We start from the raw sequence: 25,280 nt of genomic DNA on the forward strand, positions 1-25,280 counted from the left end.
TGGAGAGTTCAGTTTGTAACCTAGGACTTGCTTGTCCTCAGTGCACAGAAATTAGATCAATCTGACCATATATATATATTTTAGAAATGATTTGGAAAATATTTGAACACCTGGTCTTAAAATATTTTATTCATCATGTTAAAATAAAACGTCCCATAATCAATTTTTTTTCTTTTCTTTTTTCAATTTTTCCAATTTTTCAGAAAAAAACCCAAAAAGGCTTCAGGAAAAAAACGGGAAAAAACCTGTTCCCCCCCCAAATTTTTCCGTTTTTTTTCCGGGCCTTCACATCTCTAAGCATGGGCCAAAGACACATTCACGAAACATTCTGGGAAGTTAAAGCGTGACACAGCTCATTGCTGGCCCACAGTGGGAACTGCCATTGCTCCGGAGAGACGGCTCCACACGCACCAAGTCATGGCTACCCACCTGCTGACAGGCTTCCGGAGTAGAGCGAGGGAGGCATAAACCCATCACTGTGCCCACTGGACCGTTTGGGGGAATACAACGGCCATTCCTGCAGCTCAGGGGAAAGGTGCTCTTCGCTTGCTGGAGTGTATTTTTGTACCTGTGGGGAAAAGTCCGGAGTGAGATTTTTTTGGGGGTGGCGACAAGACTTCACATCCAAGAGGCACAATAAAGGTTACCCATTCTGCCAGGAGCAACCCACTTCTGGAGTCTCAAGGGACATTTAAAAGACATTTCCCTGCACAAAACGACTCTGACAGCAGCTCCGTCTAGCAGTAAGGACTTCCACGACTAGCAAACTGCAGAAAAGAATGTATAAAAGAATGTATAAGCAGAAGGAAATGGCACCAGCTTGAACGTTATGAATATGCATAGTGCCACCTGTTTTTTTTAAATTTATGTTGTTTTAATCTGTTTTAGTTGTTATGTAAATTATTTGATCTGATTTTTATGATGTATTAAGACTTTGCTTGTGATCCACCCTGAGCCCATTTGCGGGAACGGCGGAATATAAATTGAACGAATGAATAAATAAATAATGTCGCATAACACAGAAATAAGCATACCTGTGTACTGTAAGCACGTTAACATACAAACTAGAAAAACCAGACAGGTCTGTAGCCATGAAAACATCAGTAAACTCCCCCAGTTTAACAATGTTCCATCAAGCAGAACGTGGCCCTGGCAAGCGGAAGGCCTGTTGAGACACAACCGTACTGCGGCACATGGCTTGCGTAGCACAAGCGTGAGCTCTTTCTGAGCGTCCACTTTCAACATACGCCCTGAAGCGTCTTTCCCCCTTCAGTCCAACATTCCAAGCAGTGGCACCTTAAAGAGTCCAGCAAGATTTTCGGGGTAGGAGCTTTTGAGAGTCCCTTCGTCAGATACGAGTTGGACTGGAGATCCCGAAGTCCTTATATCCCAGTCAGAAGGTAGGAGAGATGCTGCAAAGAAGGGACTCAGGATGCAGACGGAGGCACAATGCAAAATCCAATTGGCTTGATTAGAGTAGAGGAGAAATACTGGGGGGAGGGTGTGTGTGTCTAATCAAGCCGGTTCCAAAATGCCCTGTAGCTCTGCATCCTGGCTGGAACATAAAGACTTTGCAACGCCTTCTGGCTGGGACACAGAGACTCAGGGATGGCTATTTCACCTCTAAGTTGACTCCCGGAAGCTCACACACCCCAAATGATGCCAGTCTTTCAGGTGCTACTAGTCTCGACGCGAGCTGTTCCCCTGCAGACCAACAGGGCTGCCCGTCACGCAGAAGAGATTGCTGGAATACCCTGTGCCGTTTTCCTTGTGCAAGACCTTAGTGCGAATCTCCCCCCCCCCCAATTTCTTCCTGGAATGTAACAGTCTTTATGTTTAGTGGAAGAGACGCAGTGAGCTCCCGTCTCTAGTCCCAGCTCCTGCCAACCTAGCAGTTCGAAAGCAAGAAATTGCAAGTAGATAAATAGGTACCGCTTCGGTGGGAAGGTAACAGCGTTCCATGCGCCTTGGTGTTTAGTCATGCCGGCCACACGACCACGGAAACGTCTTCGGACAGCGCTGGCTCTTCGGCTTTGAAACGGAGATGAGCACCGCAACCCTAGAGTCGGACTCGACTGGCTTTTGAGCAAGGGAACCTTTACCTTTAGTTAAATGGAGATATGAAGAATCTAAAGCCCACCAAGAGTACTCTGAATTCAACCCCCCCCCATGCATTTAGTGGCCCCCCATTGAAACAGCTACTGGGGGTGGAAAGTGCCCTCAAGTCACAGCCAACTCATGGTGACCCCGTAAGGTTTTCAAGGCTAGAGACGTTCGGAGGCGACTCGCCAATATATTTTAATTGTTTCAGTTTTCTTATATTTGTATTTGCCTTTGACGTAAGCTGCCCTGAGCCCTGTTTTCAGGGAAGGGCCGCTTAGCAAACTGAAATAAATAAGCAGACAAATAAATTGCCTGCCTCTGCGCTGTGACCCTGGACTTCCTTGGTGGTCTCCCATCCAAATACTAACCGGGGCCGACCCTGCTTAGCTTCTGAGATCGGGCTAGCCTGGGCAATATTAAGTTTTGGAAAGGGTACCCAAGGCCAGATAAAAACAGGATGTGGCTTGTGGGCCAACCGACGGTCACTCCTGTAGTGCCGACGTGTAATCGCTACAGGTTTACTGTGGCAACTATTTCTAACCATTTCCATCCCTGCTTCCTTGTTCTCCCCACCTTTCATTTTAAAAAAAAACAGAAAGAAGAAATTGGGTTTAATATTCATGCAGCTTTCCAATAAAATTTTCCTTGGTCATCTAGCACACCAAGAGCAGCAGCGTCACCAACACTGTCTTGGCACTGGCTAGTAAGAGATGGAAGGAGGTATACAGCTTGCAGGAACGTTGTAGTCTCTTTCTGCAGAATACAACAGTACAGCAAGCCGTTATGGAGCCGGAGGGAAGGTGCTCTTTGAGAAATGCAAGCCAAAGGCACCCTTGCACTCAACGAACCTACTGACATGGTTATCTTAAACCCCAGATCTCTGTTTTGTGAAGGGAAGCCAGGGTTCGTTTGTTTTTCAAGTGATGCTACATTGGACTGCTTGGGTTGAAAATGCCGTTTACAGCGTTTCCTGCCACCTGATCCTGCACTGTCAGGTTTTGTGATATGTACGTTGCGTTCTTTCCATACATGAGTAACTGCACCCTGCATTGCATAGAAGTAACCCCACATGTTCCACCTCCTAAAAAGGTAAAGGTTCCCTTGCTCGAAAGTCAGTCGAGTCCGACTCTAGGGTTGCGGTGCTCATCTCCATTTCAAAGCCGAAGAGCCAGCGCTGTTCGAAGATGTTTCCGTGGTCATGTGGCCGGCATGACTAAACACCAAGGTGCACGGAACGCTGTTCCCTTCCCACCGAAGTGGTACCTATTTATCTACTTGCAATGTCTTGCTTTCGAGCTGCTAGGTTGGCAGGAGCTGGAACTAGAGACGGGAGCTCACTCCGTCATGCGGCACACTCGGGTCTCGAACGGCTGAACTACCGACCTTCCACAGCCTGCAGTTCAGCATCTTAACCACTTGAGCCACCGCTTACCAAACAACTTATTCTGGAATATTTAACAAGTGTTGTGATGGCCATCTAACCCTTCTGCTGTGTGCCCTTTGGTTTAGGAAAAGCACCCAACAGTTTTCAGGGTGTTGTCCAGGTCCCCTTTCCTTCTCATAGATACCTGATGAGATGGATTAGGAATGGGCACAGGAGTTAGTTTATGTCTCAAGGCAGGAGCAGACTTGGGTCTAGGTCTTTTGATCTCAGGCTCTTCCACTCTTTGAAAGCCAATGTCATCTTCACAGGATTTCCTCGACGGCAAGTGGGTGGAGTCAAGCCCTTCTTCTCTGTAATAGTGCCCGGAGGGCCTGCTTCGCCCCTTGTGAATACCGCAGTCTGGTTTTAGGTCGACAGACATAGGGGGCTGGACAGTTGCTGGACTGGGAGGCGGAGAGCCCGTTGTCACTGTAGAGTCCGAGGTGGAACTCGCTTGCTGTTTGTGTTTAAACTTAATAGAGTCACTTCTCTTAGGAGGTGTGGGAGGGGTTGAGATGGCTTCCGTTTTGGAGGGCTGGGGCAAGTGTCCCATCACCTGATTCGGAGACAAATAGTCCATTTTGGGAGGTGTCAGAGGTCTTTTGAAAGTATTGGGGTCAAAGATGGACTTCCTCTGCTTTGGCTTTTTGTACACAGAAAACTTTTCCGTCTCTGCAGTGGCCATGTTGACCACGACTTTCGGCCAGGTGCCGCCACTGTGCTTCCCGCCGTGCTCTTTGTCCAGCGTGGCCTCCACCATCATACAGTCCGTGACCGTGGCCTCGAATGGCAACCGTCTGCTGTCCAGGCTAACAATCCCGTAGCTTGTCTCCCCGTACACATCTGGATTGAAGGAGCCCAGGCTGTGTTCCGAGTTGCTATGGCACCCGTGGACTGAGCGACGGTGGGAGTCGGCGTGTAAAACAGTGCTGGCGAAGGGTTTGAGGTCACAGTACAAGCCGCCTTCCGGGTCACTCTGATCCTTCTTGACGTCCATTATGTCCGGGCTGAAAATGTCCGTCTGGGTGGAGCTGTTGTGCTTCAGGTTCCTTTTATTCTGAGCCTGCACCTCAGGGGTATGGACCCGACAGTTGGATAGCTTCTCTGAATCTTTAAGGTTCTCAAATATGTTTTGACCGCTCCAAGAGGAACTTGAGCTCTGAGGGAAAACCTAAATGGGAGGGGGAGAGGACAGCGTCAATGAAAAAGGCCGTACGTGGAACATCGAGACTACAGCACACACAGTAAATGCGTTCCCATCTGGCACTCCTGGGGAATGGGGGTTGCCGGTTAATTAAATGTGCTGGATACTCAGGCCCGTAGCCAGGACTTCGTGGCTTGTGGGACATTTTTTTTTCTGGTGGGGCTGAAGTTCTCGGTGCAGAAAGAAAAGCCACGTAGCCAGTAGAAGTCTGGTACCTGGACAGATCTCTAAATTGCAGGCTGTCAATCACTTTAGGTGACAGTTCTCAGCTGCTGCAAGTTAATCACTTCTGGCAGCCGAAGCAACAATTCTGGGAACAAGCTGGCAGGTGGGGTGATGACTTCTATAGTCAAGAGAGCTAACACTTAGGCAGGAAAACTCTCTTAAAGGAGATCAGTTTCTTGACACAGAGTTAGAAGGGATCCTAGAGGTCACCTACTCCAACCCCCTTGCTCAGTGTGGAAATCAGTCAACTACAGCACCCCACTCTGCTTAGAGGAGCACATGCCTTTAAAAATGTTTTAAAATGATTGAGAAGAGCATTTACAGGGGGAATTCTTGTGGAGCTGTGCCTTTAAGAAAGGGGGTGCAGCCCCCAAAAGCCCCCCATAAGCTATAGGCCTGTGGATACTTAAGCTCTGTGTTAGCAATGCCTAGAGGAGTGAGTGACCAAATCCCGTCCATTGGGAATGCCATGGCTACTGCTCCCCCGAGCCATAGAGCCGTCCTATGCAGAAGATGAACAACTGCTAGGAAGCCTCTGGCAGAGCGGAGTCCTGCCCTTGAGGCAAGCACTGGCTGTCAGAAGCCCAGCAAGGCCCAGAGGCATCAAGCTGGCCAGCGGGAGAGGCAGAAGTGGGGTGTGCACATGACCAAAGAAGACATAGTGGCATGGTGGCTGAGGGGGAGAAACTTGCCCTCTTCTGGGCAATGCCAGCTAACTGTGTTCTGGATAACCAAGTGCCAGATAAAGCTACTACTGCAAATCCACTCAACCTGTTACATTCTCTCCTGAATCCCTTCATATGAAATCAATTAGATAACATTTTGAAGACTGCCCTTAAAACGTTACGGGCCCGGCACATAATTTTCCCCCTTTGTATTTGGCTTCTTTACTTACGTAAAGGTTTTGGCTCTAAAAGCGATGATGCACCTTGAGATGCCTAATTTTGCAACATGGAACACAGAACTCTGCAGCCTGTCCAAGTTCAAGTCATGCAAATCTGCTTCATTTTGCACAAGTTTATTGTGCAATTTTAGTACTTTATTCCCCTGATAGCCACGCAGGGGGGAAAAGAGCGAATGTAGCTTTTAAAGCTGTGTTCCTACCCTTGGAAACCTTATCAAACCAGTCTTCTGATTTATAAGGTTTTGTTAGGTTACATGTTTCCTTTGGGCCCATGGCAGAGTCATAGGGAACAGAAGTCACCCCTCCACCACTTGAGTTCATACCACATGTCCAGTAACCATATCAGTTGCGCCAACAGAACAGGGTGAAAGTGAGAACCACCCTATATGCATAAACCGTAGGCAAGATTTTTGGAGCCAAAGTCTACAGGAGTTCCTGTCAAACTCGCTTTCCATTTTATTGCTCGCTTGCCATGGAAGTCGGGAGGGGGAACAGGAGAGTGTGAATTCTAAATGCTTTCGCTTTCAGATGCTTTGAAGTAGGTTGTTACTTATTGGGCCTGGGAACATCCACCGGCCTTGAGTCTCAGTTTACACCGCCTGACTTTTGTCTACATGTTGGGGGGATGTCACCAAGGTGGGAACACAGAACTGTTGATTTGGGCAGGTGGAATATCTGGAGGTGATTGGCTCCTAACCTTTTAGGGTCCCTGTTTGAACCTTGTATATCTATTGCTTTCATGCTTCCATCTTCAGTTCTAACACAGGCAACGTACGGGCTGGATCCTATCAATGTCTCAATAAACCTATCATTCCTCTGAGTGAATGTTGTTGGGAACTGATTTATCTAAGAGTCTGACAATACTACCTTGAGCTAATTTTACTTCTGCTTCATTTCATGAATGTAGCAGACTGCCAAATCGCAGCTGGAAATGTTGCACGTATTCTACCATTGCACGTATTCTATGTATTGCTACCATTCAGTGCAGATAACCATAACCATCCCCACCGTAGTACAGTCTTGGAAATGACAAAAATAACACAAGGGCACATTTTTACTTCCTTCACAGTTTCTTTAGAGCAGGCGTCCCCATTCCTTTTTTGAGCCTGTGGACACTTTTGGAATACTGACACACACAAAAAAAAAATCAGGCAGCTGTCGTCGGCGATGGTGGAGGCGCGCGGTGACGTCAAACACAGGTGCGGTGGAGCCAGAAGGACGCAGCTGAGGCCGGTGGAAGGCGTGAATCGCGTGCCACAAGCTAACTCACCTGAGCGCCAGGAGGAACATCTCGCCGGAGGGGAGACGCCGGGGAAAGAACTAAAGAAGAGCCGAGCCAAAAAGGGGGGGAAAAAACATCGACCACCACCGGGTGCCGGTAGGCAGTCCCACCCCGTACAAATGTGGCCCTAGTTAGGGAATAATGTGATTAGCACCCTCTCTGTAAACAGCCCAGAGACCTCCAACGAGGGTTAGGGCGGTATAAGAAATCGAAGATATAAATAAATAAATAAATAAATTTGATAGCCGCAGGACATGAACAAATAGCACACACGGGTTTTATCGGAAAATATGCAAATCTGCTTTTTTATTAACATTGAGTCTGCCAACAAAAGGGGTAAAAACAGATTTTGATAATGGTATTTATTTGTCCATTGATATTTGTAGACTGGGGGAGTCTGCACCTTGAGACGCCTAATTCTGCAACATGGAACACAGAACTCTGCGGCCTGTCCAAGTTTAAGTCATGCAAATCTGCTTCATTTTGCACAAGTTTATTCTGCAATTTTAGTACTTTATTCTCCTGACAGCCACGCAGAGGGGAAAAGAGCGAACGTAGCTTTTAAAGCTGTGTTTCTACCCTTGGAAACCTTATCAAGCCAGTCTTCTGATTTATAAGGTTTCGTTAGGTTACATGTTTCCTTTGGGCCTGTGGCAGAGTAATAGGGAACAGAAGTCACCCCTCCACCACCTGAGTTCATACCACATGTCCAGTAACCATATCAGCTGCGGCAACAGAATAGGGTGAAAGTGAGAACCACCCTATATGCATAAACTGTAGGCAAGATTTTTGGACCCAAAGTCTACAGGAGTACCTGTCAAACTCGCTTTCCATTTTATTGCTCGCTTGCCATTGAAGTCGAGAGGGGGAACAGGAGAGTGTGAATTCTAAATGCTTTCGCTTTCAGATGCTTTGAAGTAGATTGTTGCTTATTGGGCCTGGGAACATCCACCGTCTTGAGTCTCAGCTTACACCACCTGGCTTTTGTCTACATGTTGGGGGAATGTCACCAAGGTGGGAACACAGAGCTGTTGGTTTGGGCGGGTGGAATATCTGGGGGTGATTGGCTCCTAACCTTTTAGGGTCCCTGTTTGAACCTTGTATATCTATTGCTTTCATGCTTCCATCTTCAGTTCTAACACAGCCAAGGTTTGGGCTGGATCCTATCAATGTCTCAATAAACTTATCATTCCTCTGAGTGAATGTTGTTGGGAACTGATTTATCCAAGAGTCTGACAGTACTACCTTGAGCTAATTTTACTTCTGCTTCATTTCATGAATGTAGCAGACTGCCAAATCGCAGCTGGAAATGTTGCACGTATTCTATGTATTCATTCAGTGCAGATAACCATAACCATCCTCCCCGTAGTACAGTCTTGGAAATGACAAAAATAACACAAGGGCACATTTTTACTTGCTTCACAGTTTCTTTAGAGCAGGCGTCCCCATTCCTTTTTTGAGCCTGTGGACACTTTTGGAATACTGACACACACAAAAAAAAAATCAGGCAGCTGTCGTCGGCGATGGTGGAGGCGCGCGGTGACGTCAAACACAGGTGCGGTGGAGCCAGAAGGACGCAGCTGAGGCCGGTGGAAGGCGTGAATCGCGTGCCACAAGCTAACTCACCTGAGCGCCAGGAGGAACATCTCGCCGGAGGGGAGACGCCGGGGAAAGAACTAAAGAAGAGCCGAGCCAAAAAGGGGGGGAAAAAACATCGACCACCACCGGGTGCCGGTAGGCAGTCCCACCCCGTACAAATGTGGCCCTAGTTAGGGAATAATGTGATTAGCACCCTCTCTGTAAACAGCCCAGAGACCTCCAACGAGGGTTAGGGCGGTATAAGAAATCGAAGATATAAATAAATAAATAAATAAATTTGATAGCCGCAGGACATGAACAAATAGCACACACGGGTTTTATCGGAAAATATGCAAATCTGCTTTTTTATTAACATTGAGTCTGCCAACAAAAGGGGTAAAAACAGATTTTGATAATGGTATTTATTTGTCCATTGATATTTGTAGACTGGGGGGGCGCTTTGAGAATGTATTTAAAGTTAAATTTGCTTTCTTTCTCTGCTCCGCTCATCTCACACCTACCCAGGGAGGGGAACACTGGCCGGGGAAGGGAAGACCGATCGGGGAGGCACGCCTCCCCTTCGCTTCCCCAGCCGCCCTGCCGGGAGCCACACAATATGTGTGGAAGAGCCGCAGTTTGACCACCCCTGGCCTAGTCGCTTTACAGCAGATGCCCATAAACAGCTGCTTAACCAGAAGCCAAAGCTTTGCTCCCCTTTCCGATGCTCACCTTCATCAACGAAAGCGTCAGAGACTCCCTGCAGTTCCGCAGCAAGGCTTCACATTCAGTCAGTGATTTATTATCTAGTGCAATGCCATTTATCTGGAACAAAAAGGCGACACAGCAACAGTGTGAAGGCTGAGGTCAGGTAAACACCTTGTCTAGCTCCTCTTCACTAAAATGAAAGCTTCGGGCTATGGGGGCAGGGAGGGAGAGAAACCCACACAAGTGCATTATTATTCCCCGGCCAATGCAGATTCTCCCTTGTTTTGTGGTGGTTTCCGCGTGGGAAGTCGTATAGGCAGTGTTCCCTCTAAGCTGAGTTAGTGTGAGATAGTTCACAGTTTTTTAGCCTCTGGCTCACACATTTTTGTCTCAGCTCAGGAGGGATGGCTCCAGAGCAAACTAATTTATGTAGTAGCCAAATCGCTCACTCACAACTTTAAAGCCAGTAGCTCACAGAGTAGACGTTTTGCTCACAAGACTCCACAGCTTAGAGGGAACATTGCATATAGGCCCATCGCTTGCCTCGTTTCGGAAGCAACCTAAGAACATTTTTGTTTCCAGTGGACTTTCCAAACCAAACCAAAAGTTTACTACGGTCATAAGACCAGTCACAATAAATACAGATAAAAAGGACAAGTTAAAATGAATAAATACATAAAAGATATGGGATATATGTGTAAAAGACACACTCGTTTAATTAATTTATTTCCCAGCAACTGACGTTTCCTTCGTCAAGTGATACCGCTTTTTGAGTGCTATCACACAGAATTTTGCTACTGCATATGATACAGTTCTCTGACTATCACTGGACTTTCAGGAGTCGCCCTGCTTGTCTGAAAGAACTGTTTGCGCTCACCATTGCAAACCATTTTCCAAATATTCGCCGAGACTGGGGATATTTATTACATTTTACAGGGCTCTTTTTGTAGAAAAAGCCCAGCAGGAACTCATTAGCATAATAGGCCACACCCAACAGCAGGAACTCATTAGCATATTAGGCCACAACCCTGACAGCACAGCTCATTAGCACATTAGGCCACACCCCCATGTTACCAGAAGCGTGGTCATCCAGCCACACCCACCTTTTGCTTCTTATTCTGTTTACCTTATTCTTATGTTCTTACCTTGTCTGTTGTCAAAACCCAGGGCTTTTTTTTGTAGCAGGAACTCCTTTGCATGTTAGGCCACACACCCCTAATGTAGCCAATCCTAATGAGTTTCTGCTGTTGGGTGTGGCCTGTTATGCTAATGAGTTCCTGCTGGGCGTGGCCAACTCGGGAGCCAGCCGGAACTCCGTTCCTGTGCGTTCCTGCCCCAAAATAGCCCTGCATTTATAACTAAAAATAAAGCATGCTTCCAAAAGCAGGGATTTGCTCTTGGCATGTGCGCTCCCTCACGCTCTCTGGACCCTCCTCTCCAAGACGAATACTACTACTTACTTCTGTGGAGACAGATCCAGATGGGCAGCTCTGTTAGCCTTTCTGGAGCAGTAAAAAAGAGCCAGAGTTCAGTAGCACCTTAAAAAAAATTGCAGCAGTGTATGAGCTTTTGTGAGTTCCTGGCCACAAATTTTGTTATTTTTTAAGGTGCTACTGGACACTTACTTCTCTGGTTTCTGTGGAGAAATGCCTTTTATCCTAGGAGGTCTGAACTGAGCAAAACCTCCATGCTGCATTTTAACATTCCCCCCGCCCCAGCAGAGACCAGGAAAGGGGGGTGGGTCAGTTCAACTGCTTCCAATGCTCCCTCTAAGCTGTGGAGTCCTGTGAGCAAAAAAAACTACTTTCTGAGCTACTGGCATTAAAGTCGTGAGCGAGCGGTTTGGCTACTGCATAAATCAGTTTGCCCTGGAGCCATCCTTCCTGAGCTAAGTCAAAAATGTGTGAGCCGGAGGCTAGAAAACTCTGAGCAAGCTCACACTAACTCAGCTGAGAGGGAACACCGCTTCCCACCCCCATACAAATGCTAATAGATTTAGCAGGAGAAATAATGGGTGGGTCAAGCTCTTCCCTTCCTCCTAGCAGGGAACTGAGTTTTGGAGGAACGAAATGCTAGAAGGACTTTAGGAAGGAGATGCCTGGAGATCGCCAGGAAATGCTTCTTTGACCTGGAGTGACCTTGACAGTGGGTGGAGAAACAGATATTATTACAAAAAAAACAACACCCTTGCTGCAGGAAGGAGGTCTCTTTTCCTGGGATGCTGAGTCCATGAGAGGACGGCAGCCATTCTTGACCATGTACTGGCCTAAAGAGCTGGGCGGAGCTGCAAGGTAAGGGACACTTTGTAGGGATTTGTGACTACCTAAGGTAAAGGGGCCTGTCCTATTTTAACATCTCATTGGGCACATGTAGAGAAAGGGACAGAAGGGACACCCCGCACTGGTGTGAGCTACCAGTCTCTGTCCCCAGCTCGCCGTCTACCCAGCGGTTCGAAAGCTTCGGCAAGTAGATAAAATGGGTACCACTTCTTAGAGAGAATGAGCACACTGAACCCCCCTTGTGGGGTGGAGCGGTGTTAGCCGGCGAACGGGAGTCCAGCTCGGAAGATTGGAAAGCCTAGAGAGATCTCCTTCGGCGTGAAGACAGCCTGTAATGGGCCGTTCCGGCCAGGCGGTGGCAGTGTGGCGCTACAACTCGAAGGAGTCTGGAGAAAGCTGACGGCATCAAACCCGGCCGGGAAAACACTGTTCCGGATCACGTCTCATCTCCATCTGAACAAACCCTCGTTGGCTGCGAATGTGTGTGATTTAAGATATATATATATGTTGTCCTCCCTTACCCCACAAATCATTGTTTGTCCCTCGTGAAAAATGAGTAACTGTAAAAATCGCTCAGAGCCAGCAAGCTCTGCAGGATTGAGTGATCAATAAATCGAAGGATGATGATGATGATGATGATTATTATTATTATTATTAGCGTTTTCCCCATTTGTTTTGGTCTCCCTTGCTAAGTTCGATGCGATGCTAAAAGTATGCTTGTGAACATTTTCTTTTTAATAAATACTTTATCACTTTGGATGCTGGGAGTGGATCTCTGTACCACATAGTGTGTCCGAGACGGTGGAGGTCTATTTTAAAAGAAGCACCAGGGGAAGGCAGGCAGTTGGCGTGGCTATTCCTCCAGGGGCGCACAGGGCAGTAAACCGTCTCTGTGGTGACCAGGCACTGGGCAGCAGGAGACACCGAGGCAAGGCCTCAGGACTTGGAAGGGAAGCTGGGAGTCCTGACAGAGGGCAATTCTGTACACAGTGGTGGTGGCAGGCTACCCAAAAGTGGAACACGAGTCCCTCCAGGTGTGGAGAAACACCTAGGTGGGCAGGGCAGAACAGGGCCTGCAGGCCAGAGCAGGCACGTTCCACCACAGTTTCTCCTCAGAGAGCGCGACACACGCACCAAAGTTTATCATCGTGGTTCCCTCAGAAAACAGAATTTAAAATCCTTGTTTTGCTATGGTTTTGCAGACGTTACACAGGAATCTCATTCCTGTTGTAAAGAGAATTAGTGCAGAAAACTGCCCCTCAGTTCTCAAAATTATCAATTTTGGGGAGTCAGAACTCTACCATATACCAGACCGCAAAATCAGAAAAGAAAGGACGCACACAAAAAAACCCTTGACAAACAGATTTCAAAAAGGCCTGGTTTCCGCTCCTGGTCCAGCCACCGATATTTCTGTGTGCATTTTTTTGCTTTTATTTATTTATATCCTGCTTTTCTCCTCATTTCGGACTCAAAGCGCTATCTATGCAGTTGCTTATGTACAGTTCTGAATATGTCACCAAAACAAATAAATAAAAATATCATGACATAATTCAGCCCCCACCCTAAATAACAACAACAACAACAGATTGGATTTATACCACACCCTTCACTCGGAGTCTCAGAGCGGCTTACAAACTCCTTTCCCTTCCCCTCCCCACAACAGACACCCTGTGAGGTAGGCAGGGCTGAGAGAGCTCTTTCCAAAACTGTCCTTAAGAGAACAGCTCTGACAGAACTATGGCTTGCCCAAGGTCATCCAAGCAGCTGCAGGTGGAGGAGTGGGGAATCAAACCTGGTTCTCCCAGATTAGAGTCCGTGCACTTAACCACTGCACCAAACCACTACACTACACCCTGAAGCACAGTCAAGGAAGCTAAGCCATGGTTTCTGGCAATTGTCTGCCTGGAAAATCCAATCCAGAAACCACGAACTGAGCTAAACCCTGATTTGGCATGAAGCCTGAACAGTTAGAGCTCCTGCTTCGTCTTCAGAAGCCTGTTGAGAGGGGATTACTGAGAAGATGAGAAAAGAAAGCAGAAAAGGGGCTTTAACCAAGGTCTGATTATATATATGTTCTGGAAGCATGAACGGTGGCTTCCGTTCTAAATGATGGTTACTGCAAACTGTGGTTTTGGTGTGATCTCCAAATTGCGCTTATAAATCAAACTTTATCTAAGAGATACCTTAAAAAAAACGGAAAGACTTACGGCAATTATCCTGTCTCCCACCGAGAGGGATCCCTCTTTGGCAGATGGGCTACCAGGCACGACTGCAGCGACAAACACTCCGTTTTCTAGACTAATCCCACTATCTGAAAGTGAGAAGGCAGAAACGTGTTCGTCATCACCCATTTCACAAAGGCAGTGCACCTGGTATATGCTTGAAGTATACAGGAGTCACTGTTCCAAAACAACTACTGGTGGGACAGAAGGATGTGAGCTCAGAACAGGGACTCATACAGAGATGCTCCGATCCTGCCTGATGTCGAGATGTGACAACATGCCCTCCTCGTTCCCAAGCTGGCTGGATAGGAACAGCAGGGCTTTTTCTTTTTTTCTGGGGGAACACCTGGGAACAGAGTTTTGGAACCTCTTCGACAATTTTTCAAAAAAATGTTTAAAAGTTCGCGACAACAGATTTAGAGTCCCGTGGGGGCACCTTTAAGACCAACAAAGGTTTATTCCAAGTAAGAGCTTTCGTGTGCACGCACACTTTATCAAATACGTAGAAAAGTTTATGAGTTTTCAGTACACAGATTGAAAACTTCCATTTCCCTCTTGAGAGTTCTGGCACTTCTTTAAAAATAAAAAAGCCCTGGGGATACGGCTATAGGGGAGGTGCTGGGGAAAGACCCTGCTCGCTAGCAGCAGCTGAGTAACATCTTCTTGAGTTTGTTCTCCCCTCTGAGCACAGGTGTTTAAGGCCTGGGCCTGCCCAGAGGCATGGGCCAAAGGGATCTTGTTCTTCGGTTCTTCAGGCCAGGTAGAAGATCAGCGAGAGGGGAAAGAAGATCTACCCTTCCTTTCTTTTTTTGTCCCCCCCCCCCGTGTATTGCTAGCTGCATATGCCAAATAATAAACAAGTAAATGAATAAAATACAGCAGCGAACAATGCAGAGGGAGACGCGTCCTCCTGACATTTTGGACTCTCCCAAGAGTGCCCCCTCCAAACCACAGCACAAATTTATCCTGGCAGCACACTAAATTGCTTGTCTTCGTTTGAGCATCTTAATGCGACAGTTCTCAACCTTTTCTGCATGCTGGCCCAGACCCACAAGTCCAAATTTACGGAGTATGTGGTGACCAGTGTTCCCTCTAAGCTGAGTTTGTGTGAGCTAGCTCACAGTTCTTTAGCCTCCGGCTCACACGTTTTTGCCTTCGCTCAGGAAGGGATGGGGCTCCAGAGCAAACTGATTTATGCAGCAGCCCAGTTGCTTGCTCACAACTTGAATGCCAGTGGCTCACAAAGTAGAATTTTTGCTCATGAGACTCCACAGCTTACAGGGAACATTGGTGGTGACCCACCCATGTCCAGCCCAAATTTATTGGTGCCCCAGGCCAACTGTCACCTTGGCGTCCTCTCCAGTTCAGCGTTCCATTTTCTACAGTGGCCAACCAGATGTTTTGAGAAACCAAAGAATGTCATACAAAAGGCGCTGCTGCCCCCACGATGAGTCCCAAGCGAGTGGCAACCCGACAGACACGGCCTTCGCCTACGGAGGTGAGACCACCCCTCTCCTTCTCCATTCCTCCCTCCAATCCCCCCTCAGATTCACAGAAACTCACTCTAGTAACCATCTGGATACTGTTTTACTTGACGAACACGTATATGCAGGGCAGGGGGAAAAAATCAGCGGATCTACAACCGTTTCCAGGGTCAGATCACGGTTTCCCAAATGCAACAAAGGGCAACAGGAAAAGGCCGCTAGGGAGGGCTGGACCATGGCCCACTTTCAGAGGCTCTGCGACCCATTTTGGGGTCCCGACCCACAGGATGGGAAACGTTGCCCTAAGGTACTGTGAATGTGTCTCTCCAACTCTGGGGGATTTTTACCTTTATGGCCGGAAAGACTGATGTGCAGAGGCGTTATCACCTTCCCTCCTAAGGACTTCCTTCGGCGGACCACCATGTTGATAACTCCTCCGCCATTCAGCACGGCCTTAATCACTTGCTTCCTGTCCTTGTTGGTGAGGTCCACATCGTTGATCTTCAGTAGCCAATCGTTCACTCTGACAAAATGAAGAAAAGGCGAGGGAAGCCTTAGGCGTGCGGAACCCGAGCCAAGCCTTTTATAAATGTGCTCCTTGGCCTCAGGAAAACAGACCCACGCTCTCTTTGTTTATTAGGACATCACTAAAGGCTGCCAATAAGGCCTTTTCTCTTCATCACATGGGGGAGAGGAAGCCTCTCTTTTGCAAAACCTGCAGGCCAACCCAGTATTTCCTTTTTATATATATATATAATTTTTTAAATTTGTATTGAGGTCTTACATTTCATATCCATGCATAGTCCTTTTCTTCAAGGATACATAACCAAACATCAAATACATCAATTTCCCCCTTTATTATTTCCCTCCCCTTACACGAGCGACCAATTGAAAGGGGGGGGGGAATCTGCAACCATAAGCACACCCTATAGAGTTTTATAAGTACATCATCATCGCCCCCCCTTCTCTTACCCATCTTATATACCTAAACCATTTCTTCCTTATCTCCAAAGCCTTCTCTTCCCATGTCTTTTCCTGCTATAATATCAATAGGATATCTGTTTGAATCCATTCATATAGGCACCAGTTCCATCTTTCCAGAGTCCATTTTAATGCATCTTTCCATCCATAGGCTATGACCGCATGAGCCGCTAAAATCATAGCTTTAAATAAATCCTTTCTAGATTTATCTACTTTATTATTTCCCAGAATTCCCATAAATAACACTGTCTTATTCAACTCAGTCCTAACATTACATAAATTATCAACCTGTTCCAAGATCAGTTGCCAAAATTCCGTTAACCGTAGGGCATTCCCACCATAGAGGTGCATAATGTCCCCTTGCCCTTTTGCGATGCCAACGCTCTGATCTCATTCCCTTAAGGCCAACCCAGTATTTCCAAACCAGTTTTCCAACACACGTTAGGAACCCTCACAAAAGTAGTCATGAACACTTTCCCTATTAGGAAAGGTTAAGGCGCTTAGGGCTCTTTAGCTTGGAGAAACGACGACTGAGGGGTGACATGATTGAGGTTTAGAAGATTATGCATGGGAAAGAGCAGGTAGAGAAAGAGGTACTTTTCTCCCTTTCTCACAATACAAGAACTCGTGGGCACTCCATGAAACTGCTGAGCGGTCGGGTTAGAACGGATAAAAGGAAGTACTTCTTCACCCAAAGACTGATTAACACTTGGAATTCACTGCCACAGGAGGTGGTGGCGGCTACAAGCATGGACGGCTTCAAAAGGGAATTAGATAAGCATATGGAGCAGAGGTCCATCAGTGGCTATTAGCCACAAGGTATAGATAGGGGCTCTGGGGCAAGTGATGCTCTGTCATCTTGGTGCTTGGGGGGGTCAACAGTGGGAGGGCTTCTAATGTCCTGGCCCCACTGGTGGACCTCCTGATGGCACTTGGTATTTCTGGCCACTGTGTGACACAGAGTGTTGGACGGGATGGGCCTTTGGCCTGATCCAACATTGGCGTCTCTTATGTTCTTATGTTCTTATGAATTCATTAACGGTGTTCTTCCCCAGAAATCACAATAACTCTGAAGCTTTGTTCTGAGAATACGGCTGAGGAGGGGCCGGATCAGACACACGGGGGACCCAAACAAGGGCACGTCGGCCATGAGGTTATGAAGGAAGCATCGCTTACACGATTTCCAAACCTGCTATTTTGCAACGACTGCTACATAATTCAGGGGACCTGGAACAGGGATCCCCGACCTTTTTGAGCCTGTGGGCACTTTTGGAATTCTAAAGAAGTGTGGTGGGTGCGGCTGTAAAATGGCGGCTCCAGGAGGTGGAGCCAACCACAGAATGGCTGCCTCGGCTTACCTTCAGTCCCGAAGATCCTTGTGAGGTGGGGGCCGCTGCCGCCGAAGCAACGTTTTAAAAAATCTGCACAGTCAATCAGATCTCCGACAGCTAATCAGAAGCCCTGCTGGACGAAACCCCCGCCTGGCCCCACCCACTTTCTAAAACACTTGGCAGGTGACAGAAAAAGTATTGCCCGTTGGGCACCATGTTGGGGATCCTTGGTCTAGAAGAAACAGGCGTGAACTTTAGTTACTGCAGTGCCTCTGTGATCCAGCAGAGGGCCACAAGCTCAGCCTTTTGCACCAGACTTTGTTACAAGGTGAAGATCACTAGGGCGGGGGGGGGGGGGTCTGCATACCCCCCCAGCATATTCCATCTACTGTTTAAAATGTTGGCACCAATATCTAATTTGCAGTTAGGAGTTCCACTGCATCCCTGCATTGGTCAGGACGTTGGACTAGACGGTCTGTATGGTCCCTTCCAAATCTATGATTCTATGAATCAGCAGTGGGCAGTCTTGTACACCTCAAGAGACCCCAACCCTCCGCATTCATCCTATTCACTGTGGTATGGGCAACTCCCCACCATTGATGATTTCTTCCAACAGGAAAATGGGGGGAATCATGTGCCCTTTTCAAAGTGTGTGCCCCATGCAGACTACCCAACTTGGGGGGGGGGGGAGAAAGAATGTATGAGCAAGGGGGAGGAAGAAGAAAAACGGGACTGTGCTTGGTATCCCTGCTCCTGACATCACCATGTAAACTGTGGTGTCCACACAGCCCAGAGTCCATAGGCTCTGAACGCACGACCTGTGACAGCCATTCCATTCTCCACATGCATTAATTTTTACCCGTTTTTGATAGTCCTCATAGGGCCCAGAGTTGCATCCCACTCACACTAACCCCCCGATTCCTTACCGTAAGCGCCCATCTGCAATACTTCCTTTGTCCACTTTGGTAACGAATATTCCACAGTCCCCGGGGAGATACGGCTCATTCACACCTTCGGCCACGTCGAAACCAAGCGCTTTCAAATCCATATCATCCTAATTAAATTAAATTTAAAAAAAAACACTGCTTGTTATCTGCAGTGATTGTGCACAGAAAAACAGCGTAGATGCAAGATCTTCATTGTGCCTTTATTCTGCAAAGAAGAAATCTCCGGAAATTCACGTGATGCTTCGAAAAGCTCTTTTCCTCCATTTTATTTTAAGCGTATTTATTCTCTCTAAACCAGTTGCACTCATTCTGTGGTACCCCAGGAGAGCAACGCTTACAATTAGCATCTACCAAAGGGGCTTCATGGCTACAGAATTCCCCTGGATACCCTCCCACTATGCTCATACATACAATAACTAAATAACTAAATATATGATGAAGTTAAGAAGTAACTGCTTGGCCACTGTGTGAGACAGGATGCCGGACTAGACGGACCAGCGGTCTGATCCAGCAGGGCTCTTCTTATGTTCTTAAGCCTCCAATAGGCGGCACTCTCCCAATGTGGAGGATGGCGGAGAGCGGTAGAGTTCCTAGACTTACCCTGTCCTTCTCAAACTCTACAACTTCCGTTTCCCATTCCAGAGAATCGGTATCAATGGCTGAATCGTGAGAGCTGTGGGCCATCAATTGCCGAAATCTCGCTTCCTTTTCCAACTGGTTCTCCATCTTCTCTCTGTACAAAGAAATATGTTTGAGCATTTCAGCAAAGGAGCATGGATATATATTTCAGCTCTTAAATTCTCCTGATTATTGCATGCATGTTATATCGATGACACAACACCACTTAATTAACCTGGGCCAAATATACATACGCTGCAACCTCTTTTTTTTTTAAATGAAGTCTCTGCAAACTTTTGATATATCCTTGAATACGACTGTTCAGAAGGCAACTTGCCAACCCCTAGTTCAACTGGCTCACTCTAAATTCCATCTAAGTTCACTGCTAGCAACACTAGACCTCCCTCACCTGGAAGAACCCAGGGGAAACAACCCCTCCCTGAACAATTCCAATGGGATAACTGGAAATTTGGGGGAGTACTAGAACACTCCCTATGAATTAATTTCTTTTGCAATGAGTTAACGGTTTTTTAAGACAAGGTTCTAGTCTCTCAAACCATGCTGTAAGCAAGATAATCTACAACATTAGGGAATGAAAACTCTTGAGCATATTGTGTAGACCCGGACAACATCTTTTCGACAGCTAGCTTTGAGTCCAGCGGCACCTTAGATTTTCAGGGTATGAGCTTTAGACAGTCAAAAATACAAATGAAGCCTCCAGTGCAATCACATGTCCAGTAGTACTTCTCTCTGGTCAACTGTATATTAACCTAAGGAACATTTTATTGGGAACATTTGGCTGTACCATCTCAGAAGAATATACAGTAATTGCACTGGAGGCTTCATTTGTATTTTTGTATTTCTTTTCTTTGCCCAGTGGTTAAACTTTGGAACAATTGGTTTCTGGTCTTTATTCCACATTTTGTATTTGTATATGTATGATTGTATGTATTTTTGCATATCAGCCAACATGTTCTGTCTGTATTAGACCTCTGAGGAAGGCCTGTAAAGGCCGAAACGCGTTAGGTCTATCTTATTAGCCCTTGTATGTTTTTATATTTGTATATGAGGTATGAATGGGCTCTTGTTTGTTATTTTAATTTATGTTGAATAAATACATGTATATTTTTGTATGCTTCATAATTAGATTTTTAGAGTTGGCCCTCTTCTATTCTTGACTAACCTTTTTGGATTCCCCCCCCCCGGGCTGTTTGTTTGTTTGTTTGTTTGCAAGAGAAACCTAATAGAGGTGGCTGCTTCATGGATGGATCTAGTGGATTTCTTCTTCCCATGGCTTTAAATAAAAACAGATGCTGTAAAACATCTGAATTTGGTCACCGCTCTAAGTGTGCACCTGCATTAACTCTATGTAAGTTGAGGAAGCCAATTCGTTTTCTGTGTCCACTTCATTTAGAAGACAAGGCAAGAACAGCTGTTGTGCAGAGGCTTCGTGATATTGAATCACAAAATGAAGAAGCTTTGCTACCTGAGAACTACAGAAACATAAAATCTTGGCCAAATTTTACTGTTGTCCCTTATTTAGATAACATTACCTATGAACCCTATAGATGGGCCTTTTCCAGAGCCCGTTTTGAGGCACTCCCTTACGCTGTACTGCAAGGTAAATTCACTCGAGTCCCAGTGCATGAACGTAGATGCCCATGCATGGCTAATATGGTGGAATCAGTTACTCATGTCCTCCTGTTCTGCAGATTCTATCAGGAGGAACGAGACCGTCTCATACTACCCCTTCTGTCTCGATTTAGCCCTTTGCAGTCTTATCTTGACTTTAGGCCAGAAGTCCTTCGTAAATTCCTTTTATTATTTTTTTTTATTTTTTTTTAAATAGTTTATTTAGGTTTTCCAATACACAAAAAGATATACATCTTTTACATTTGTATTTCATACATCCTGTCGAGTCTATTCCACAAATTTGTCTTTTACCCATTTATAGAAATCTGCCCATCGTTCTTTAAACACCATATCATCTTTCCTTTGCAAAATTATTGTTAGTTTGTCCATTTCTGCGACCTCCATAAGTTTATCTATTAGTTCCTTTCTTTTAGGAATCTTTTCTTGTTTCCAATTCTTAGCAATCAAAATTCTCGCCGCTGTGAGCATATATGTTAGTATATACACATTTTTCCCTGAAGATGTTCAGAGCTCAGTGACTTACGCTGTGGCAAAATTTTGTTGCTTAGCTATTAGGAAACATGAACTTATTTTAGCTGAAAAGATTGTATGATTCTCTTATTAACACTATTTTACTTTTTTATATTCTAGCTAAATTATAAACAAGATTAACTGTGCTATTTAAAGTAGTAAAATAAGTTGGGGGGGCAAGTCTCACATATAGTTCAGTTTTCCCCTGAATTTTTCCCACTGCTTCGAAATTTCTGTAAGCCCTTCCTCAAGTTTGCTGGTTAGTTGTGATGATGTTTTTAAATAAACCATCACATAGTTAAATTGGCCCAGACTAGCTCAATCTCATCAGATATCAGAAGCTAAGCAGGTCAGCCCTGGTTAATATTTGGATGACTAAAAGAATATTTCCAGGACAAGCTTTAGACAACAGGGTGACAGTGCCTCTGCTTTTAAAACCACGGACTAAACATAAACAACCCTTCCAAGATGGGGAGGAGGAAAAGAATAGGAGGATACGGGTAGAGGAATCACAGAGGGAAAACATGGCAGAGGAATTACAACAAAACCTAATTATTCCGTTAGGCGGAGAAGCTATACATCTCGAAAATTCACTAGAGGAAGATTAAATTAAAAACTTCTCAACTTTACCAGCAATGGATCAACTAGCAGTTACAAACAGATTACAAATTCTAAGCTAGACGCTATTAAAGATGGGACAGGGCTGTTTTAACTATGGACACTACAATTACAATGCCATCGACGAATATCAATATGAGAACCAAAATACTGAGGAAGTCCCGGGTTGCTATGCAGAGGCAGGCAATGACCAATCACTTCTGCTCCTCTGTCGCCTTGACCTGGATGGCCCAAGCTAAACCCAATCTCATCAGATCTGGAAAGCTAAACAGGGTCGGCCCTGGTGAGTGCTTGGATGCAAGACCACTAAGAAAGTCCCGGGTTGCTACGCAGAGGCAGGCAATGGCAAAACCACCTCTGAACGTCTCTTGCCCTGAGCCTGCTTTGCGGGGAGGGCGGGGTATAAATTTGATAATGAATAAATAAATAAATTGCCCAACCTGGTGTCATTTAACACACATGCAAAATAAATATTCAGATTTGCAGTCTGCCCCAATGGCTTGGGGCAACATAGGCTAACATACAACGTCAAGACCAAAAGTTTAAGCACAGAAGAGGTTCCCAGAACGCACTTCAGTTCTTTCAATTCACGCACAGCGTCATTCTTTTGCTTCCTCATATCATCCAGGTTGCGAAGGGCCTCTGCCAAGTCGCTGACCGCTCTGTCCCTCTCCCTCCGCAAGTTGTCGCACAGAGTCCTTGAAAAGGGAACAAGGTTTAAACAGGAAGTTAGGCTGAATAATGTGGGGGAAAGAGGCTAGCTGCCAAGACCACTGTTGGTCACCACTTCATTTCGCTCAAAGTGCACATCAGTCAGCGCTACTGCTCGTCCACAGAGGTCTCTTCTCACTAGTTTGCCAACCAAAGGGCCAGGTTTGGCCCAGAAGCTGCATGTTGCTGATCCCTTATAGCAGGGGTGTCGAACTCATTTGTTACGAGGGCCGGATCTGACATAAATGAGACCTTGTTGGGCATATGTGTGTCATAAAATATAATGCCAGGTAGTGGAGACATAAACTTTATAAAGGACACAAACACAAAGGTTTTTTTTTACTTACAATAAAAACATGCTTAAAACATTACAACTCTTGCAGTATTTTGTTTATTTAACAGTGTCTGACAACTGACACCTCTTGCCCTGAATGATTGCATCAAAATGTCTGTGCTGTTGCAGTCTTGAGTATGCTGTTCAGGTGTGTATCTGTGAACTGCAAACCTACGATGACGCAGCAGCAGCAGATCCGGAAGAAGAAGCAGAAGACAGCCAGTTCCACTGCGGGCCTGATAGAAGCCCTCCAGGGGCCTTATCTGGCACCCGGGCCGCATGTTTGACACCCCCTGCCTTACAGTAACAGAGTCAACTGCTAGAGACTCTCCTCCCCCAAAGCAAACCCCTGTACAAGACAGGTTTGTGGCAGTGGTGCTGAGACCAAGTGAAACCTGGGCTCCAATCCCCAGGGAGTCCTCCTTGGCCTTCGCACAATGCCGTTTCAGATCTTGTTTGGCCAGACCTTCACTAACCACAGGAAGTCGGGGCAGCTCGCATGCAGGCAATTACCCTGGTCACCGTTATTAGTGTAACTAAACCATGGTTTTCTGTAGAACTAGCGCACCGTCTCCAGTATGAATCCTCTTACCCGATGTCAATTGGAAAATGAATTTTAAAAAAGTAACTTCAACAAGCCGAATTTCTTTGTAATTAAAAAAAAAAGAATTAAAAGGCTTTCTTAAAAGGTAAAGGTAAAGGTTCCCGTGCTCGAAAGCCAGTCGAGTCTGACTCTAGGGTTGCGGTGCTCATCTCCGTTTCAAAGCCGAAGAGCCAGCGCTGTCCAAAGACGTTTCCGTGGTCATGTGGCCGGCAGGACTAAACACCAAGGTGCACGGAACGCTGTTCCCTTCCCACTGAAGTGGTACCTATTTATCTACTTGCAATTTCTTGCTTTCGAACTGCTAGGTTGGCAGGAGCTGGAACTAGAGACGGGAGCTCACTCCGTCATGTGGCACACTCGGGTCTCGAACTGCTGAACTACTGACCTTCCACAGCCTGCAGTTCGGCGTCTTAACCCCTTGAGCCACGGCTTCTTAATTACTTGTTAATTAATTGTTTTCACAACCAGAGTCATAAACAGCAAACCCTCACCCCCCCAAAAAAGGAGAACCTAAAAGTCACTATAAAAGTGATCATGTAATTTAACAACAGCTGCTGGGAAAGCTTTCAGAAACTTTTAAAAAAGTGCAAAAAAGTAATCATGAGGACCAAAAACAAGCTTGCTCCTAAGTCCTGCGACTCTGACTGGCGTGGCCATTCCCCATCCAGCCTTCCTTCTTTTTACCGTATGCTCTCTCTTTCTGCAACGATCTTGTCACGTTCCTGGAAGGCCCAATCCCGCCTGCACTTGGCGACCTCGGCTTCCTGGACCGCCTCTTTCAGCTCCTGAGACATGGCCTCGTACTGCTTCCGAAGCATGTCGATCTCTTTGTTAGCTCTTTCAATGTCCATGGTGGCAGAATCTTGTATCTGAGAAAGGGAGAACCAGGCGGGGTTTATTCAGTCACAGTTTGGGGCAAGGAAAAATATAACCCTTAACAGAACTTGGATTTTTAAAAAGTACAGTTCTGACTCTTGGAAGTTTATATTCCCGATGTTTCCTCTAATCCCACCCCACTGAGCAGAGCAGTGTCAAACTCGGAGCCTCGTTTGCCACGGGATTTCTCTGCTCTGTTTTCACTGCTTGTTGTGATCATCTTGTATTTGGGCTGTTGGGGGGGGGCAGTATGTGAGTGAATGGATGCGTGAATGGGAACCTGCTTCACTTAGGCACTTTGTAACTGTTTTTCCTAACGGGCCTCCCGACTCACTTGCTCACAACTTTAATGTCAGCAGCTCACAAAGTAGAATTTTTGCTCACAAGACTCCACAGCTTAGAGGGAACATTGCTTGTGATCATCTTGTATTTGGGCTGTTGGGGAGGGGGGGCCAGTATGTGAGTGAATGGATGCGTGAATGGGAACCTGCTTCACTTAGGCACTTTGTAACTGTTTTTCCTAACGGGCCTCCCGACTGGGAAGATTGCAAATGACCTTAGAGCCTGTCTCTGCTAGCCGGCCCGTCACAGATAATATAACTGTAGGTTCGCAGGTGGGGGGTGGAAGAGAACGCGTTACATTTAGACAGGCTGCATGAATGGCTTGATTGGATGGGGCGGGAGGGGG

At 46.3% G+C, this 25,280-nt stretch overlaps 1 protein-coding gene across 1 annotated transcript in view; it reads right to left on the reverse strand.

Annotated features, from left to right (window-relative positions):
- Nucleotides 1–25,280, reverse strand: part of DLG5 (discs large homolog 5) — a gene marked incomplete at its 3' end in the record, with an annotated part of 102,763 nt that overhangs the window by 33,606 nt on the left and 43,877 nt on the right. Inside the window, exons 7-15 of the mRNA XM_015416592.1 lie at nucleotides 24,401–24,585; nucleotides 22,640–22,765; nucleotides 19,269–19,401; nucleotides 18,648–18,775; nucleotides 15,757–15,932; nucleotides 13,911–14,014; nucleotides 9,449–9,541; nucleotides 3,672–4,697; nucleotides 426–568 (exon numbers count right to left, since the gene is read on the reverse strand). Of these exons, the coding sequence (XP_015272078.1) occupies nucleotides 426–568; nucleotides 3,672–4,697; nucleotides 9,449–9,541; nucleotides 13,911–14,014; nucleotides 15,757–15,932; nucleotides 18,648–18,775; nucleotides 19,269–19,401; nucleotides 22,640–22,765; nucleotides 24,401–24,585 (2,114 nt within the window). The remainder of the gene's footprint in view (nucleotides 1–425; nucleotides 569–3,671; nucleotides 4,698–9,448; nucleotides 9,542–13,910; nucleotides 14,015–15,756; nucleotides 15,933–18,647; nucleotides 18,776–19,268; nucleotides 19,402–22,639; nucleotides 22,766–24,400; nucleotides 24,586–25,280) is intronic.

Source organism: Gekko japonicus, unplaced genomic scaffold (assembly GCF_001447785.1).
Source record: "Gekko japonicus isolate JY-2015 unplaced genomic scaffold, Gekko_japonicus_V1.1 scaffold4115, whole genome shotgun sequence".
Taxonomy (NCBI): Eukaryota; Metazoa; Chordata; class Lepidosauria; order Squamata; family Gekkonidae; genus Gekko; species Gekko japonicus.